Source organism: Tachyglossus aculeatus, chromosome Y4 (genome assembly GCF_015852505.1).
Source record: "Tachyglossus aculeatus isolate mTacAcu1 chromosome Y4, mTacAcu1.pri, whole genome shotgun sequence".
In the NCBI taxonomy this organism is placed as follows: Eukaryota; Metazoa; Chordata; class Mammalia; order Monotremata; family Tachyglossidae; genus Tachyglossus; species Tachyglossus aculeatus.
This window is the reverse complement of record NC_052096.1, coordinates 10,673,113-10,690,646: the sequence shown is the minus strand read 5'-3', so window position 1 is coordinate 10,690,646 and position 17,534 is coordinate 10,673,113. Positions and strand designations below refer to the sequence as shown.

Here is a 17,534-nt window from a genome sequence, read left to right as displayed (position 1 = left end):
TGCCACCAGCTTCATCACCCCGCGACACAACATCCCGTCGGGGACCGGGACGCCGGGGTCCCTCCAGATTGCTCTCCCTCCCCCTGCTTCCCCCTGAAACCCTTAGAGCTCTCCCCTCCTCCTTACCCTCCCTTCTTCTCTTTTGGACCCTGTCCCTCCTCTGTCACTGAGTGAAAATAAAAATCAAACAATCAATCAATGGTATTTATTGAGTGCTAAAACGTGGAAGAGGCAGACCAGGAACTAGATAATAATAATACTGGCATTTTTAAGCGCTTACTATGTGCAAAGCACTGTTCTAAGCGCTTGGGGGTTACAAGGTGATCAGGCTGTACCACGTGGGGCTCACAGTCTTAATCCCCATTTTACAGTTGAGGTAACTGAGGCTCAGAGAAGTTAAGTCACATACCCAAGGTCACACAGCAGACATGTGGCGGAGCTGGGATTAGAACCCATGACCCCTGGCTCCCCAACCTGTGCTCTTTCCATTGATCCACGCTGCTTCTCTAGATGGATAGAATCATAACAACAATGCTGGAAGACGAGTTAGTAAGGTTACGGATGATGGCATAAGGTAGGAGTTCTGGAGAAAATATATCCATAGAGTCGCTATGAATCAGAAATGACTCGACGGCATTTGACAATAATAATAATAATGTGTAAAGCACTGTACTAAGCGCTTAGGAGAGTATCATACCACGTTATTAGCAGACACATTCCCTGCCCATAATAAGCTTACAGTCTACAGGGGGAGACAAACATTAACATGAATAAATAATTTATGATATATAATTTAAAGATATGTACTTTTAAAGATATGTAGGGAAGCAGCATGACCTAGTAGATAGAGCATGGGCCTAGGAGTCAGAAGGATATGGGTTCTGACTCCTGCTCTGTCACTTAACTGCTGTGTGACTTTGGGTAAGTCATGTCACTTCTCTGGGCCTCAGTTACCAAATCTGTAAAATGGAGATTAAGCCCCACCTGGGGCATGGACTGTATCTACCCAAGCACTTAGAACAGTGCCTGGCACATAGTAAGCACTTTACAAATGCCATTAAAAGAAGTGCGGTGGGGTTGGGAGTGGGGCGAACATTCATTCATCCATTCAGTCAATCATATTTCTTGGGTGCTTACTGTGCATACAGCACTGTATTAAGTGCTTGGGAGAGTACAACACAACAATAAACAGGCACATACTCTGCCCACAGTGAGCTTACATTCTAGAGGGGGAGACAGACATTAATATCAAATGTGTTATCCAGACGCCGGCACTTCTTGCCTCTCGACTCTCAGCTTCCCTTCCCTGCTTACCCGGCCCTGTCCACAGTCCCAAGGGTTTCATGGGGACAGTGATCTCGGACAGCGGGAGGGTGGTGGCAGTGGTGAGGGCTGAGGTGGATGGAATCTCTGGCCTTCAACTTGGAATACCAAATGACCTGAAATTTCCGAGCAGTGGTCCCTCAACCCCGCTGCCACCCCTGCAGGCTCGGCCTCAGAAACCACTGGCCCAGGAGGGATTGACTGATAGGGGCCAGATTTTGTTTCAGCTTCCTCTTCCGTTCTCTCCCTTTGAATTATAGCTGAAGGCAAGACCCGCTCGGATCTTATTTCCTCTTGTCCACAGGAGGTGGAGTGGGAGTAGACTACAAATAGCCATTCTGCTCTGTTAACCTGGATCCCCAAGACCAGGGAGGATTTCTCAAAGGAGCCACCGGAAGCAAATTCCCAAGAGCCGGGACTTACAAAAGGGATGTCAAAATGATGATGATAATATGCATTAAGCACTTTTTGTATGCTAGGCACTGTGCTAAGCACTGGGGTAGATCCAAGATAATCAGTTTGGACATAGTCTCTGTCCCACCAGGGGCTCACCCTACTGATCTCCATTTTACAGATGAGGAAAGGGAGGCACAGAGAAGTTAAGTGACTTGCCCAAAGTCAGGCAACAGACAAGTGACAGAGCCAGGATTAAAACGCAGATCTTCTGATTTCCAGGCCGGTACTCTTTCCACTAGGCTACTCTGCTTCCTCCACAAGACCAGGAATGTGGCAATAATGATAGGTTGCATATTCATTCACTCATTCAATCATATTTATTGAGCGCTTACTGTGTGCAGAGCACTATACTAAGCGCTTGGGAGAGTACAATATAATAAACAGACATATTCCCTGCCCACAACAAGATTAACAGTATGGCTAAGCAGCGTGGCTTAGTGGCAAGAGCACGGGTTTGGAAGTCAGCGGTCATGGGTTCTAATGTCGTCTCTGCCACTTGTCTGCTATGACACCTTGGGCAAGCCACTTCATTTCTCTCTGCCTCAGTTACCTCATCTGTAAAATGGGAATTAAGACTGCGAGCACCACGTGGGTCAACCTGATTACCTTGTATCTACTCCAGTGCTTCTAGCAGTGCTTGGCACGTAGTTGGTGCTTAACAAATACCATAATTATTATTTTATTATTAATACAGTCTCATGACTAAATCCTCAATACTCACCTTTAGAAATAAAGGCAGACTTCTAAGCGACTAACACCTTTCCTTTCTTCTTCTCCCATTCCCTTCTGCGTCACCCTGACTTGCTCCCTTAATTCATCCTCTCTCCCAGCCCCACAGTACTTATGTCCATGTCTGTGATTTATTTATTTATATTAATGCCTGTCTCCCCCTTTAGACTTTAAGCTCCTTGTGGGCAGGGAATGTGTCTGTTTATTGTTATACTGTATTCATTCATTGGATCGTTTTTATTGAGGGTTTACTGTATGCAGAGCACTGTTCTAAGCACTTGGGAGAGTACAATATACTACCAGGCACTAATACATTGCTTGGCAAACACTCAGTAAACAGTTTCAGTCCCAGTTAGATCCCAGTTTAGGCAGTGAGCGGCAATTGGGCTGGCCAGTTGCTCTCCCTAGTAAATTGCTATGGCAGATTCCTTTTACTCGTTATTATTATGGCTATTATTAGGGCATTTGTAAGCACTTGGGACCTGTCAGGCAATGTTCTAAGCGCCGGGGTAGGTCCAGTCTACGTCCCACATGGGGCTCACAGGGAGAATGGGTGTTGTGTCCCCATTTTCTGGATGAGGAAACTGAGCTTCCATATATGAATCCCAAGGCCACTCAGAGCGAGTCCAGTGCAAGCAATGGGCCCAGTTTAATGTCTCTCTCCCCCTCTAGATGGTAAGCTCATTGTGGGCAGGGAATGTCACTGTTTATCATTGTATTGTACTTTCCCAAGAGCTTTTGTACAGTCTCCCCCTCTTCCACTCCTCCCCCTCTTCATCCCCCCGCCTTACCTCCTTCCCTTCCCCACAGCACCTGTATATATGTATATATGTTTGTATATATTTACTACTCTATTTATTTATTTTACTTGTACATATTTATTCTATTTATTTTATTCTGTTAATATGTTTTCTTTTGTTCTCTGTCTCCCCCTTCTAGACTGTGAGCTCACTGTTGGGTAGGGACCGTCTCTATATGTTGCCAACTTGTACTTCCCAAGTGCTTAGTACAGTTCTCTGCACAAAGTAAGCGCTCAATAAATACGATTGAATGAATGAATGAATAATGACTGACTAACTCCTGGTGAATGCTAATAACTTCAATGGGCAAGGCTTCCAACCCTCTGGCTTGGCCTGTGCTCTTGAGCGCACCTGGTTGGCACATTCTGGGGATGCTGGGCCACAGTGTGGCGCTTCCCAAGGTGGGGCATCTGGGGGTTGGTGTCATTATGGGTGGCATCATTGAGAAGTGGGTGAGGAGCGGTCCAGAGAGCAGCTTTTCTCCATTGCCCCCTCCGGGAAGACTTGAGAAATTGTATTTATCTATAATTCTATTTATTTATGTTGAAGCCCGTTTCATTGTTTTGACGTCTGTCTTCCCCTTCCTAGACTGTAAAGCCGGTGTGGGCAGGAATTGTCTCTTTTTATTGCTGAATTGTACTTTTCAAGCGCTTAGAACAGTGTTTTGCAAACAGTAAGGATCAATAAATATGATTGAATGAATGAAGTGCAATCCCCCTCGCCCCCCACTGATAATAAAAGTAACTGTGGTATTTGTTAAGCACTAGGCAGATACACGATCAAGACCCACATGGACGTGTGGCTCACAGTCTAAGTAGGAGAGAGAACAAGGATGGAATCTCCATTTTGCAGATGAGGGAACTGAAGCACAGAGAAAATAAAGTGATTTGCCCAAAGTCCCACAGCGGACAAGCAATGGAGTCAGGATTAGAACACAGGTCCTCTGACTCTCAGGCTCTGCACAAAGTAAACTCTCAATAGATATGACTGACTGGAAGATCACTGCTGGAACACCAGGTCCTAATCCTTCCCCACCTTCAAGTCTCCTGGAATGCCATCTCCTCCAGGGGGCCTTCCCTAGGTAATTCCACCTCCTTGGTCATGTAAATACGATTGAATGAATGAATCATATATTTCTCTTTGTTTATCCGTTTTCTATTTGTTTATTACTTCTCTTTGTGGCTTTCAGTTGCACCTATTTTTTCCCTCTTGTTCCCTTCACATGCAATAAACCTGTGTCTGTCTGTCTCTCCCATTAGACTGTAACTTCTTCAAAGTCAGGCACTTGGTCTATTTTTATTGTATGCTCCCAAGTGCTCAGTGTAATGCTTTCTGGGGACTGAGGCCAGTAATAATAATAGTAATAATGATAATAATAATAATACTGGTTAAGTGCTTCCTCTGGGCCAAGCCCATGGTTAGCTCTGAGATAATCAGTTCCAACACAGTTCCTGACCCTCATCAGGCTCACAATCTAAATAGAAGGGGGACAGGCATTGAATTCCCCTTATAAAGCTGATTTTTCTAAGGTCGCACAGTTGGTGAGTGGCAGAGTGGCACATCATTAACAAAATAAATAGAATAGTAAATACATACAAGGAAAATGAAGAGAGTAATAAATCTGTACAAAGCTAGCTCTCTTCCTTCCTTCAAAGCCCTACTAAGAGCTCATCTCCTCCAGGAGGCCTTGCCAGACTGAACTCCCTTTTTCCTCTCCTCCTCCCTATCCCCCATGCCCTACCTCCTTCCCCTCCCCACAGCACCTGTATATATGTTTGTACAGATTTATTACTCTATTTATTTTACCTGTACAAATTTGCTATTCTATTTATTTTGTTAATGATGTGTATCTAGCTTTATTTCTATTTATTCTGATGACTTGGCACCTGTCCACATGTTTTGTTTTGTTGTCTGTTTCCCCCTTCTAGACTGGGAGCCCATTGTTGGGTAGGGACCGCCTCTATATGTTGCCAATTTGCACATCCCAAGCGCTTAGTACAGTGCTCTGCACACAGTAAGCGCTCAATAAATACAATTGAATGATGAATGAATATACACAGGTGCTGTGGGGAGGTGAAGGAGGCATGTTGGGGGATGGGGAGGAGGAGAGGAAAAAGGGGTTCACATGGGGTTCACAGTCTTAATCCCTGTTTTACAGATGACATCTTAATCCATGTTTTACAGTCTAAATCCCTGTTTTCCAGTTGAAATAGCTGAGGCAAAGAAAAGTTAAATGACTTGCCCAAGGTCTCACAGCAGACAAGTAGCTGAGTTGGGATTAGAATGCAGGTCCTTCTGACTCTCAGGCCTAGGCTCTATCCACTCAGCCATGATGCTTCCCTTCACTCGAGGAGCTGGAGGGAGGAAGGAAAACTGGGAAGAGAAGGTACAGACGCAGCATGGCCTAGTGGATAGAGAATCGGCCTGGGAGTCAGAAAGTCTTGGGTTCTAATCCCAGATCCATCATTTGTCTGCCGTGTGACCTTGGGCAAGTCATTTAAATCAATCAATCAATCAATCAATCAATCATATTTATTGAGCGCTTACTGTGTGCAGAGCACTATACTAAGCGCTTGGGAAGTACAAGTTGGCAACATGTAGAGACAGTCCCTACCCAACAGTGGGCTCACAGTCTAAAAGGGGGAGACAGAGAACCAAACCAAACATACTAACAAAATAAAATAAATAGAATAGATATGTACAAGTAAAACAAATAAATAAATAAATAGAGTAATAAATTTGTACAAACATAAATACATGTATACAGGTGCTGTGGGGAAGGGAAGGAGGTAAGATGGGGGGATGGAGAGGGGGAAGAGGGGGAGAGGAAGGAAGGGGCTCAGTCTGGGAAGGCCTCACTTCTCTGGACCTCGGTTACCTCATCTGTAAAATGGGGATTGAGACTAAGAGCCCCACATGTGATAGGGACTATGTCCAACCTGAATTCCTTTATCCACTCCAGAACTTAGCATAGTATCTGGCACATAGTAAGCACTTAACAAATGCCATAATTATTATTACCGCTATTCAAAGTCACTGGATGGAGGTGGTGACACTCCCAGCTGGTCTTGGGGAGAGGGGCGGGAAATATTCCAGCAGGAGTCAGGGTGAGGGTGTAGAGACCACCATCAATCTGATGGGAATGTTCCTGGCTGCTACTGCAGGGAATGGGAAGCTAAAATCCAGGGCAGGCAAGTTCCTGGGGGAGCAGTGTTAGCCAAGGTAATCCCCTGGGTGCGGGGTGGGTCAATCTCACACACGCTTGCTTAATCGAAGACTCACACACACTCCTCTGGAGACCTCGTGGCACATGAAATGTCTTCAGCACTCCACACGCTCCGGTTGGATGGCTCAGCATGTGTGTAGCCAGTCATGGGCATGTGCAGAGTACATTCTAAGCATGCACGTGGCAATCCTAGCATGCATTTGAACCCCAGTGCACCTCCTGCCTCCTTCCTCCCCCCGGAAAGTGAGAAAAGGGGATCCAATCCCACATAGCCCTGGACACATCCCATTCCACTCCAAATCCCAAATCCTGACTCATGAAGGGAACCATGTCAACACGATGGGAATAAGGTCTGGGGGGATCCTGGTGTATGACCTCTGATCCACCCTTTCCTGGAGGATCAGAGTCTGAGTCCAGGGCTCACAAGGCAATGCCCCCGCCCCCACGGTGGGGGAAACTAGCTGGGGAATGAGGGAAGTTGTCCCAATGGCATGAAGGCCATGATTCAGGTCTCCAGACCGTGACACAGTCACTCCACGAGGCCCAGCCTGGAGGAGGATAAAAGGACTCTGGGCCCCGGCTGTCTTCACCATTTCCACAGCAGCCTCTGTCTTGGGGATCTCTCACCGCCGGTCGATCGATCTCTCTTGGGTGAGTACCCCTGGGGAACTGGAGGGAGGAGAGGGGCGATCGAGGGGAAGAGCTGAGATGGAAAGGTCGGCAGTGACAGAAGGGAGGGCAGAGGAGTGTAGAGCAGGAGGAGAATGAGAAGACGAGGGAGAAGAGGACAGATCCAGAAAGACTCGTGGGGAAGAGGTTTACCGATAAAGCTAGAGAAGCAAGGAGGACAGAGATGGAGAGAGAGAGACAGACAGAGACACAGAGACACTTTATAGGGTAGAGAGAAGATGGAGAGAGACAGAGCTATGGAGAGAGAGACAAAGAGATGGAGAGGAAGAGAGGAAGGGTGAGGCCAGAAGTAGAGGCAGAAAGATGGAGAGATGAGAAAGAGGCCTAAATATGGATGAAATCAGAGGGAGAGAGATGGAGAGGGAGACAAAACGAGAGACCAAGAGAGGGAGAACGAGACAACAGCAGACGTACAGACATGGGGGAGGTAGACGCCCAGGGGGAGCGGGTTCGTTTGCCCCCCTCCCCGAGATGGAGGCGGGTGGATGGATGGGGTGGATACTCTGTCCCTGGCCCTGGCCCGCAGGCATCAATCCCGCCCCGCGGGGTCTGTTCGGGTCCGAGTCGGGGTCCCGGGGCCGGTCAGACGGAGCCGGGAGCTGAGACGGGTGCGGGCGATCGGGGTTGACTTCCAGGCTTTCGGACCCGTCGAGCAGCGAGATGTCCTGGCAGCAGAACCAGCAGCAGTGCCCACCCCCGCCTCAGTGCCCGCAGAAGTGCCAGCCGCCGCCCAAGTGCCCCCCGAAATGCCCTCCCAAGTGCCCTCCTAAGTGCCCAGCTCCGTGCCCAACTCTGTCCTCGTGCTGCGGTCCCAGCTCGGGGGGCGGCTGCGGTCCCAGCTCGGGAGGCGGCTGCTGCCTGTCTCACCACCATCACCACCGGCCCCATCTCTTCCACCGCCACCGGCACCAGAGCCCTGAATGCTGCGACGACAACTCCGACTGCTGCTGATGCTACCAGCTTCATCACCCCACCGATACAACCTCCTGTCGGGGACCGGGACGCCGGGGTCCCTCCAGCTTGCTCGCCCTCCCCCTGCTTCCTACTGAAACCCAAAGAGGTCTCCCCTCCTCCCCGCCCTCCCTTCTTCTCTTTTGGACCCTGTCCCTCCTCTGTCACTGAGCGAAAATAAAAATCAAACAATTAATCAATCAATCAATCAATCAGTGGTATTTATTGAGTGCTAAAACGTGGAAGAGGCAGACCAGCAAATAGATAAAAATCATAATAATAACAATAATAATAATAAAAATACTGGCATTTTTAAGCACTTACTAAGCACTGGGGGGATACAAGGTGATCAGGCTGTCCCACGTGGGGCTCACAGTCTTAATCACCATTTTACAGATGAGGTAACTGAGGCTCAGTGAAGTTAAGTAACTTGCCCAAAGTCACACAGCAGACATGTGGAGGGGCTGGGACTAGAATCCATGGCCTCTGGCTCCCAAGCCCGTGCTCTTTCCACTGAGCCACGCTGCTTCTCTAGATGGATAGAATCCATAACAACAATGCTGGAGGACCAGTTAGGAAGGTTACAGATTATGGCATAAAATAGGACGTTCTGGAGAAAATATATCCATAGAGTTGCTATGAATCAGAAATGACTCGATGACATTTGATAATCATATGAATAATGATAATGTGTAAAGCACTGTACTAAGTGCTTAGGAGAGTATCATACCATGGAATTAGCAGACACATTCCCTTCCCCTAAGAAGCTTACAGTCTAGAGGGGGAGACAAACATTAACATGAATAAATAATTTATGATATATAATGTAAAGATATGTACTTTTAAAGATATGTAGGGAAGCAGCATGACCTAGTAGACAGAGCATGGGCCTAGGAGTCAGAAGGACTTGGGTTCTAACTAATGCTCCATCACATAATCAATCATCATCATCATCAATCGTATTTATTGAGCGCTTACTATGTGCAGAGCACTGTACTAAGTGCTTGGGAAGTAGAAGTTTGCAACGTATGGAGACAGTCCCTACCCAACAGTGGGCTCACATTCTAAAAGGGGGAGACAGAGAACAAAACCAAACATACTAACAAAATAAAATAGAATAAATATGTACAAGTAAAATAAATAAATAAATAAATAAATAGAGTAATAAATATGTACAAACATGTATACATATATACAGGTGCTGTGGGGAAGGGAAGGAGGTAAGATGGGGGGATGGAGAGGGGGACGAGGGGGAGAGGAAGGAAGGGGCTCAGTCTGGGAAGGCCTCCTGGAGAAAGTGAACTCTCAGTAGGGCCTTGAAGGGAGGAAGAGAGCTAGCTTGGCGGCTGGGCAGAGGGAGGGCATTCCAGGCCCGGGGTCGATGGCGGGACAGGTGAGAACGAGGTATGGTGAGGAGATTAGCGGCAGAGGAGCGGAGGGTGCGGGCTGGGCTCTGCCGTCTCCGGGTGCTGCATCTTCGGATCTCTGCTCCCCCCAAACGCTGGTTCATAACTGCTGCATGGCCTTGGGTAAGTCACATCACTTCTCTTGGTCTCAGTTACCACATCTGTAAAATGGAGATTAAGCCCCACCTGGGGCATGGACTGTATCTACCCCAGCGCTTAGAACAGTGTCTGGCACACAATAAGCGTTTAACAAATGCCATTAAAAGAAGTGCTGTGGGGTTGGGAGTGGGGCGAACATTCATTCATCCATTCATTCAATCGTATTTATTGAGTGCTTACTGTGCACAGAGCACTGTATTAAGAGCTTGGGAGAGTACAATACAACAATAAACAGGCTCATTCTCTGCCCACAGTCATCTTAGTCTAGAGGCAGGGACAGACGTTAATATCAAATGTTGTATTCAGACACCGGTACTTCTTGCCTCTCTACTCAGCTTCCCTTCTCTGCTTGCCTGGCCCTGCCCACAGTCCCGAGAGTTTCATGGGGACAGTGATCTCAGACAGAGGGAGGGTGGTGGCAGTGGTGAGGGCTGAAGTGGACAGAATCGCTGGCCTTCAACTTGGAATACCAGATGACCTGAAATTTCCCAGCACTTGTCCCTCAACCCCGCTGCCACCCCTGCCGTCTCGGCCTCAGAAACCATTGGCCCAGGCGGGACTGAATGATAGGGGCCAGATTTTGTTTCAGCTTCCTCTTCTGTTTTCTCCCTTTGAATTATAGTTCAAGGCAAGACCCGCATGGATATTATTTCCTCTTGTCCACGGAAGGTGGAGTGGAAGTGGACTACAGGTAGCCTTTCTGCTCTGTTAACCTGGATCCCCAAGGCCAGGGAGGATTTCTCAAACGAGCCATCCAGAAGCAAATTCCCAAGAGCTGGGACTTACAGAGGGGATGTCAAGATAATGATGATAATATTCATTATGCACTTACTCTGTGCCAGGCACTGTACTAAGCGCTGGGGTAGATCCAAGATAAACAGTTTGGACACAGTCCCTGTTCCACATGGGGCTCACACTCCTGTTCTCCATTTTACAGATGAGGAAAGGGAGGCACAGAGAAGTTAGGCGACTTGCCCAAGGTCAGGAAGCAGACAAGTGACAGAGCTAGGTTTAGAACGCAGATCTTCTGATTTCCAGGTTGGTACTCTTTCCACTAGGCCACTCTACTTCTTCCACGAGACCAGGAATGTGGCAGTAATGATAGGTTGCATATTCATTCACTCATTCAATCATATTTACTGAGCACTACTGTGTGCAGAGCCCTATACTAAGCTCTTGGGAGAGTACAATGTAACAATAAACATTTTCCCTATCCACAACAAGATTAGCAGCGTGGCTAAGCAGAGTGGCTTAGTGGCAAGAGTACGGGTTTGGGAGTTGGCGGTCATGGGCTCTAATCCCGCCTCTGCCACTTGTCTGCTGTGAGACCTTGGGAAAGCCATTTCATTTCTCTCAGCCTCAGTTACCTCATCTGTAAAATGGGAATTAAGACAGTGAGCCCCACGTGGGTCAACCTGATTACCTTGTATCTACTGCAGTGCTTCTAACAGTGCTTGGCACATAGTTAGCACTTAAAAATACCATAATTATTATTTGATTATCATTACAGTCTCATAACTAAATCCTCAATACTTGCCTTGAGAAATAAAGGCAGAGTTCTAAGCGACTAACACCTTTCCTTTCCTCTTCTCCTATTCCCTTCTGCATCGCCCTGACTTGCTCCCTTAGTTAATCCCCTTTCCCAGTCCCACAGCCCTTATGTCCATGTTTGTGATTTACTTATTTGTATTAATGCCTGTCTCCCAATTTAGACTGTAAGCTCCTTTTGGGCAGGGAATGTATCTGTTTATTGTTACATTCTATTCATTCATTCGATCGTTTTTATTGAGGGTCTACCGTACGCAGAGCACTGTTCTAAGCACTTGGGAGAGTACCAGGTGCTAATACAGTGCTTGGCAAACACTCAGTAAATACTAATGACTGACTAACTCCTGGTGAATGCTAATAACTTCAACTGGCAAGGCTTTCAACACCCTGCCTTGGACTGTGCTTTTGAGCGAACCTGGTTGGCACACTCGGGGGATGCTGGGCCACAGGTGGCACTTCCCAAGGTGGGGCATCTGGGGGTTGATGTCATTCCGGGTGGGGTCATTGACAAGCAGGTGAGGAGCGGTCCAGAGAGCAGCTTTTCTCCAGTGCCCCCTCCAGAAAGACTTGAGAAAGTGTATATATCTATAATTCTATTTATTTATGTTGATGCCTGTTTCATTGTTTTGATGTCTGTCTTCCCCCTTCTAGACTGTAAAGCCGGTGTGGGCAGGGATTGTCTCTTTTTATTGCTGAATTGCACTTTTCAAGCACTTAGAACAGTGTTTTGCACACTGTAAGGCTCAATCAATGTGATTGAATAAATGAAGTGCAATCCCCCTTAATCCCCCTCGCCCCCCACTAATAATAAAAGTAACTGTGGTATTTGTTAAGCACTAGGCAGATACAAGATGAAGACCCACATGGACCTGGGGCTCACAGTCTAAGTAGGAGAGAGAACAAGTATGGAATCTCCATTTTGCAGATAAGGGAACTGAAGCACAGAGAAATTAAAGTGATTTACCCAAAGAAGTAATGGAGTCAGGATTGGAACCCAGGTCCTCTGACTCTCAGGCCCTGCACAAAGTAAACTCTCAATAGATATGACTGACTGGAAGATCACAATTGGAACACCAGGTCCTAATCCTTCCCCACCTTCAAATTCTCCTGGAATGCCATCTCCTCCAGGTGGCCTTCCCTAGTTAATCCTACCTCCTTGGTCATGTAGATACGATTGAATGAATGAATCGTATATTTCTATTTGTTTGTTTATCTGTTTTCTATTTGCTAGTTTATTTATTACTTCTCTTTGCGGCTTTCAGTTGCATCTATTTTTTCTCTCTTTTTCCCTTCACATGCAATAAACCTGTGTCTGTCTTTCCCATTAGATTGTAACTTCTTCAAAGTCAGGCACTTGGTCTATTTTTATTGTATGCTCCCAAGTGCTCAGTGTAATGCTTTCTGGGGACTGAGGCCAGTAATAATAATAGTAATAATGATAATAATAATAATACTGGTTAAATGCTTCCTCTGGGCCAAGCCCATGGTTAGCTCTGAGATAATCAGTTCCAACACAGTTCCTGACCCTCATCAGGCTCACGATCTAAATAGAAGGGGGACAGGCATTGAATTCCCATTATAAAGCTGATTTTTCTAAGGTCGCACAGTTGGTGAGTGGCAGAGTGGCACATCATTAACAAAATAAATAGAATAGTAAATACATACAAGGAATATGAAGAGAGTAATAAATCTGTACAAAGCTAGCTCTCTTCCTCCCTTCAAAGCCCTACTGAGAGCTCATCTCCTCAAGGAGCCCCTCCCAGACTGAACTCTCTTTTTCCTCTCCTCCTCCCCATCCCCCATGCCCTACCTCCTTCCCCTCCCCACAGCACCTGTATATATGTTTGTACAGATTTATTACTCTATTTATTTTACTTGTACAAATATACTATTCTATTTATTTTGTTAATGCTGTGCATCTAGCTTTGTTTCTATTTATTCTGATGACACCTGTCCACATGTTTTGTTCTGTTGTCTGTTTCCCCCTTCTAGACTGGGAGCCCGTTATTGGGTAGGGACTGTCTCTATGTGTTGCCAATTTGTACTTCCCAAGCACTTAGTACAGTGCTCTGCACACAGTAAGTACTCAATAAATACAATTGAATGAATGAATGAATATATATAGGTGCTGTGGGGAGGTGAAGGAGGTATGTTGGGAGAAGGGGAGGAGGAGAGGAAAAAGGGGTTCACATGGAGTTCACAGTCTTAATCCCTGTTTTACAGATGACGTCTTAATCCCTGTTTTCCAGTCTAAATCCCTGTTTTCCCGATGAAGTAGCTGAGGCACAGAAAAGTTAAATGACTTGCCCAAGGTCTCACAGCAGACAAGTAGCAGAGTTGGGATTAGAATGCAGGTTCCTCTGACTCCCAGGCCTAGGTTCTATCCACTCAGCCATGATGCTTCTCTTCACTCAAGGAGCTGGAGAGAGGAAGGAAAGCTGGGAATAGAAGGTACAGACACAACATGGCCTAGAGGATAGAGAATGAGCCTGTGAGTCAGAAAATCTTGGGTTCTAATCCCAGAACCATCATTTGTCTGCCGTGTGACCTTGGGCAAGTCATTCCACTTCTCTGGCCCTCAGTTGCCTTATCTGTAAAATGGGGATTGAGACAAAGAGCCCCACATGTGATAGGGACCATGTCCAACCAGATTTCCTTTATCCACTCCAGCACTTAGCATAGTACCTGGCACATAGGAAGCACTTAACAAATGCCGTAATTATTATTACCACTATTCGAAGTCACTGGATGGTGGCGGTGACACTCCCAGGTGGTTTTGGGGAGAGGGGGCGGGAAATATTCCAGGAGGAGTCAGTGGTGAGGGTGTCAAGACCACCATCAATCTGATGGGAATGTTCCTGGCTGCTACTGCAGGGAATGGGAAGATAAAAGCCAAGGCAGGCAAGTTCCCGGGGGAGCAGTGTTACCCAAGGGAATCCCCTGGGTGCGTGGTGGGTCAATCTCATACATGCTTGCTTAATCGAAGACTCACACACACTCCTCTGGAGACCTCGTGGTGCATGGAATGTCTTCAGCACTCCACACGCTTCGGATGGATGGCTCAGCATGTGTGTAGCCAGTCATGAGCATGTGCAGAGTACATCCTAAGCATGCACGTGGCAATCCTAGCATGCATTTGAACCCCAGTGCACCTCCTGCCTCCTTCCTCCCCCCGGAAAGTGAGAAAAGGGGATCCAATCCCACATAGCCCTGGACGCATTCCATTCCACTCCGAATCCCGAATCCTGACTCATGAAGGGAACCATGTCACCACGATGGGAATAAGGTCTGGGGGGATCCTGGTGTATGACCTCTGATCCACCCTTTCCTGGAGGATCAGAGTCTGAGTCCAGGGCTCACAAGGCAACGCCCCCGCCCCCACGATGGGGGAAACTAGCTGGGGAATGAGGGGAGTCGTCCCCATGGCATGAAGTCCATGATTCAGGTCTTCAGACTGTGACACAGTCACTCCACGAGGCCCAGCCTGGAGGAGGATAAAAGGACTCTGGGCCCCGGCTGTCTTCACCATCTCCACAGCAGCCTCTGTCTTGGGGATCTCTCACCGCCGGTCGATCGATCTCTCTTAGGTGAGTGCCCCTGGGGAACTGGAGGGAGGAGAGGGGCGATCGAGGGGAAGAGCTAAGATGGAAAGGTCGGCAGTGACAGAAGGGAGGATGGAGGAGTGTAGAGCAGGAGGAGAATGAGAAGACGAGGGAGAAGAGGACAGATCCAGAAAGACTCATGGGGAAGAGGTTTACCGATAAAGCTAGAGAAGCAGGGAGGACAGAAATGGAGAGATGGAGAGAGAGAGAGATAGAGAGACAGAGATACTTTATAGGGTAGAGAGAAGATGGAGAGAGACAGAGCTATGGAGAGAGAGACAAAGAGATGGAGAGGAAGAGAGGAAGGGTGAGGCCAGAGGTAGAGGCAGAAAGATGGAGAGATGAGAAAGAGGCCTAAATATGGATGAAATCAGAGGGAGAGAGATGGAGAGGGAGACAAAACAAGAGACCAAGAGAGGGAGAACGGGACAATATCAAACGCACAGAGATGGGGGAGGTAGACGCCCAGGGGGAGCAGGTTCGTTGGCCCCCCTCCCCGAGATGGAGGCGGGTGGACACTCTGTCCCTGGCCCTGGCCCTCGGGGATCACTCCTGCCCCGCGGGGTCTGTTCAGGTCCGAGTCGGGGTCCCGGGGCCGGTCAGACGGAGTCGGGAGCTGAGACGTGTGCGGGCGGTCGGGGTTGACTTCCAGGCTTTCGGACCCGTCGAGCAGCGAGATGTCCTGGCAGCAGAACCAGCAGCAGTGCCCGCCCCCGCCCCAGTGCCCGCAGAAGTGCCAGCCGCCGCCCAAGTGCCCCCCGAAATGCCCTCCCAAGTGCCCTCCTAAGTGCCCAGCTCCGTGCCCAACTCTGTCCTCGTGCTGCGGTCCCAGCTCGGGGGGCGGCTGCGGTCCCAGCTCGGGAGGCGGCTGCTGCCTGTCTCACCACCATCACCACCGGCCCCATCTCTTCCACCGCCACCGGCACCAGAGCCCTGAATGCTGCGATGACAACTCCGATTGCTGCTAATGCTACCAGCTTCATCACCCCACCGGTACAACCTCCTGTCGGGGACCGGGACGCCGGGGTCCCTCCAGCTTGCTCGCCCTCCCCCTGCTTCCTACTGAAACCCATAGAGCTCTCCCCTCCTCCCCGCCCTCCCTTCTTCTCTTTTGGACCCTGTCCCTCCTCTGTCACTGAGCGAAAATAAAAATCAAACAATCAGTCAATCAATCAATCAGTGGTATTTATTGAGTGCTAAAACGTGGAAGAGGCAGACCAGCAAATAGATAAAAATCATAATAATAACAATAATAATAATAAAAATACTGGCATTTTAAGCACTTACTAAGCGCTGGGGGGGATACAAGGTGATCAGGCTGTCCCACGTGGGGCTCACAGTCTTAATCACCATTTTACAGATGAGGTAACTGAGGCTCAGTGAAGTTAAGTAACTTGCCCAAAGTCACACAGCAGACATGTGGAGGGGCTGGGACTAGAATCCATGGCCTCTGGCTCCCAAGCCCGTGCTCTTTCCACTGAGCCACGCTGCTTCTCTAGATGGATAGAATCCATAACAACAATGCTGGAGGACCAGTTAGGAAGGTAACGGATTATGACATAAGATAGGACGTTCTGGAGAAAATATATCCATAGAGTTGCTATGAATCAGAAATGACTCGATGGCATTTGATAATCATATGAATAATGATAATGTGTAAAGCACTGTACTAAGTGCTTAGGAGAGTATCATACCATGGAATTAGCAGACACATTCCCTTCCCCTAAGAAGCTTACAGCCTAGAGGGGGAGACAAACATTAACATGAATAAATAATTTATGATATATAATGTAAAGATATGTACTTTTAAAGATATGTAGGGAAGCAGCATGACCTAGTAGACAGAGCATGGGCCTAGGAGTCAGAAGGACTTGGGTTCTAACTAATGCTCCATCACATAATCAATCATCATCATCATCAATCGTATTTATTGAGCACTTACTATGTGCAGAGCACTGTACTAAGCGCTTGGGAAGTACAAGTTGGCAACATATGGAGACAGTCCCTACCCAACAGTGGGCTCACATTCTAAAAGGGGGAGACAGAGAACAAAACCAAACATACTAACAAAATAAAATAGAATAAATATGTACAAGTAAAATAAATAAATAAATAAATAGAGTAATAAATATGTACAAACGTATACATATATACAGGTGCTGTGGGGAAGGGAAGGAGGTAAGATGGGGGGATGGAGAGGGGGACGAGGGGGAGAGGAAGGAAGGGGCTCAGTCTGGGAAGGCCTCCTGGAGGAGGTGAGCTCTCAGTAGGGCCTTTAAGGGAGGAAGAGAGCTAGCTTGGCGGCTGGGCAGAGGGAGGGCATTCCAGGCCCGGGGTCGATGGCGGGACAGGTGAGAACAAGGTACGGTGAGGAGATTAGCGGCAGAGGAGCGGAGGGTGCGGGCTGGGCTCTGCCATCTCCGGGTGCTGCATCTTCGGATCTCTGCTCCCCGCAAACGCTGGTTCATAACTGCTGCATGACCTTGGGTAAGTCACATCACTTCTCTTGGTCTCAGTTACCACATCTGTAAAATGGAGATTAAGCCCCACCTGGGGCATGGACTGTATCTACCCCAGTTCTTAGAACAGTGTCTGGCACACAGTAAGCGTTTAACAAATGCCATTAAAAGAAGTGCTGTGGTGT

General features: G+C 47.8%; 2 protein-coding genes across 2 annotated transcripts; both read left to right on the top strand.

Annotated features, from left to right (window-relative positions):
* The first annotated feature begins 7,884 nt into the window (after positions 1-7,884).
* On the top strand, positions 7,885-8,175 carry LOC119946817 (late cornified envelope protein 2D-like). Its single transcript, XM_038768279.1, has one exon. It carries the CDS (start codon positions 7,885-7,887, stop codon positions 8,173-8,175), a length of 291 nt encoding a protein of 96 aa, XP_038624207.1.
* A 7,392-nt stretch (positions 8,176-15,567) lies between these two features.
* Positions 15,568-15,858, top strand: LOC119946818 (late cornified envelope protein 2D-like). Its single transcript, XM_038768280.1, has one exon. It carries the CDS (start codon positions 15,568-15,570, stop codon positions 15,856-15,858), a length of 291 nt encoding a protein of 96 aa, XP_038624208.1.
* The last annotated feature ends 1,676 nt before the right edge of the window (positions 15,859-17,534 follow it).

Bases quoted from the DNA above. Each gene is read 5' to 3' on its own strand.
- LOC119946817 (XM_038768279.1), top strand. From the start codon at position 7,885: ATGTCCTGGCAGCAGAACCAGCAGCAGTGCCCACCCCCGCCTCAGTGC.
- LOC119946818 (XM_038768280.1), top strand. From the start codon at position 15,568: ATGTCCTGGCAGCAGAACCAGCAGCAGTGCCCGCCCCCGCCCCAGTGC.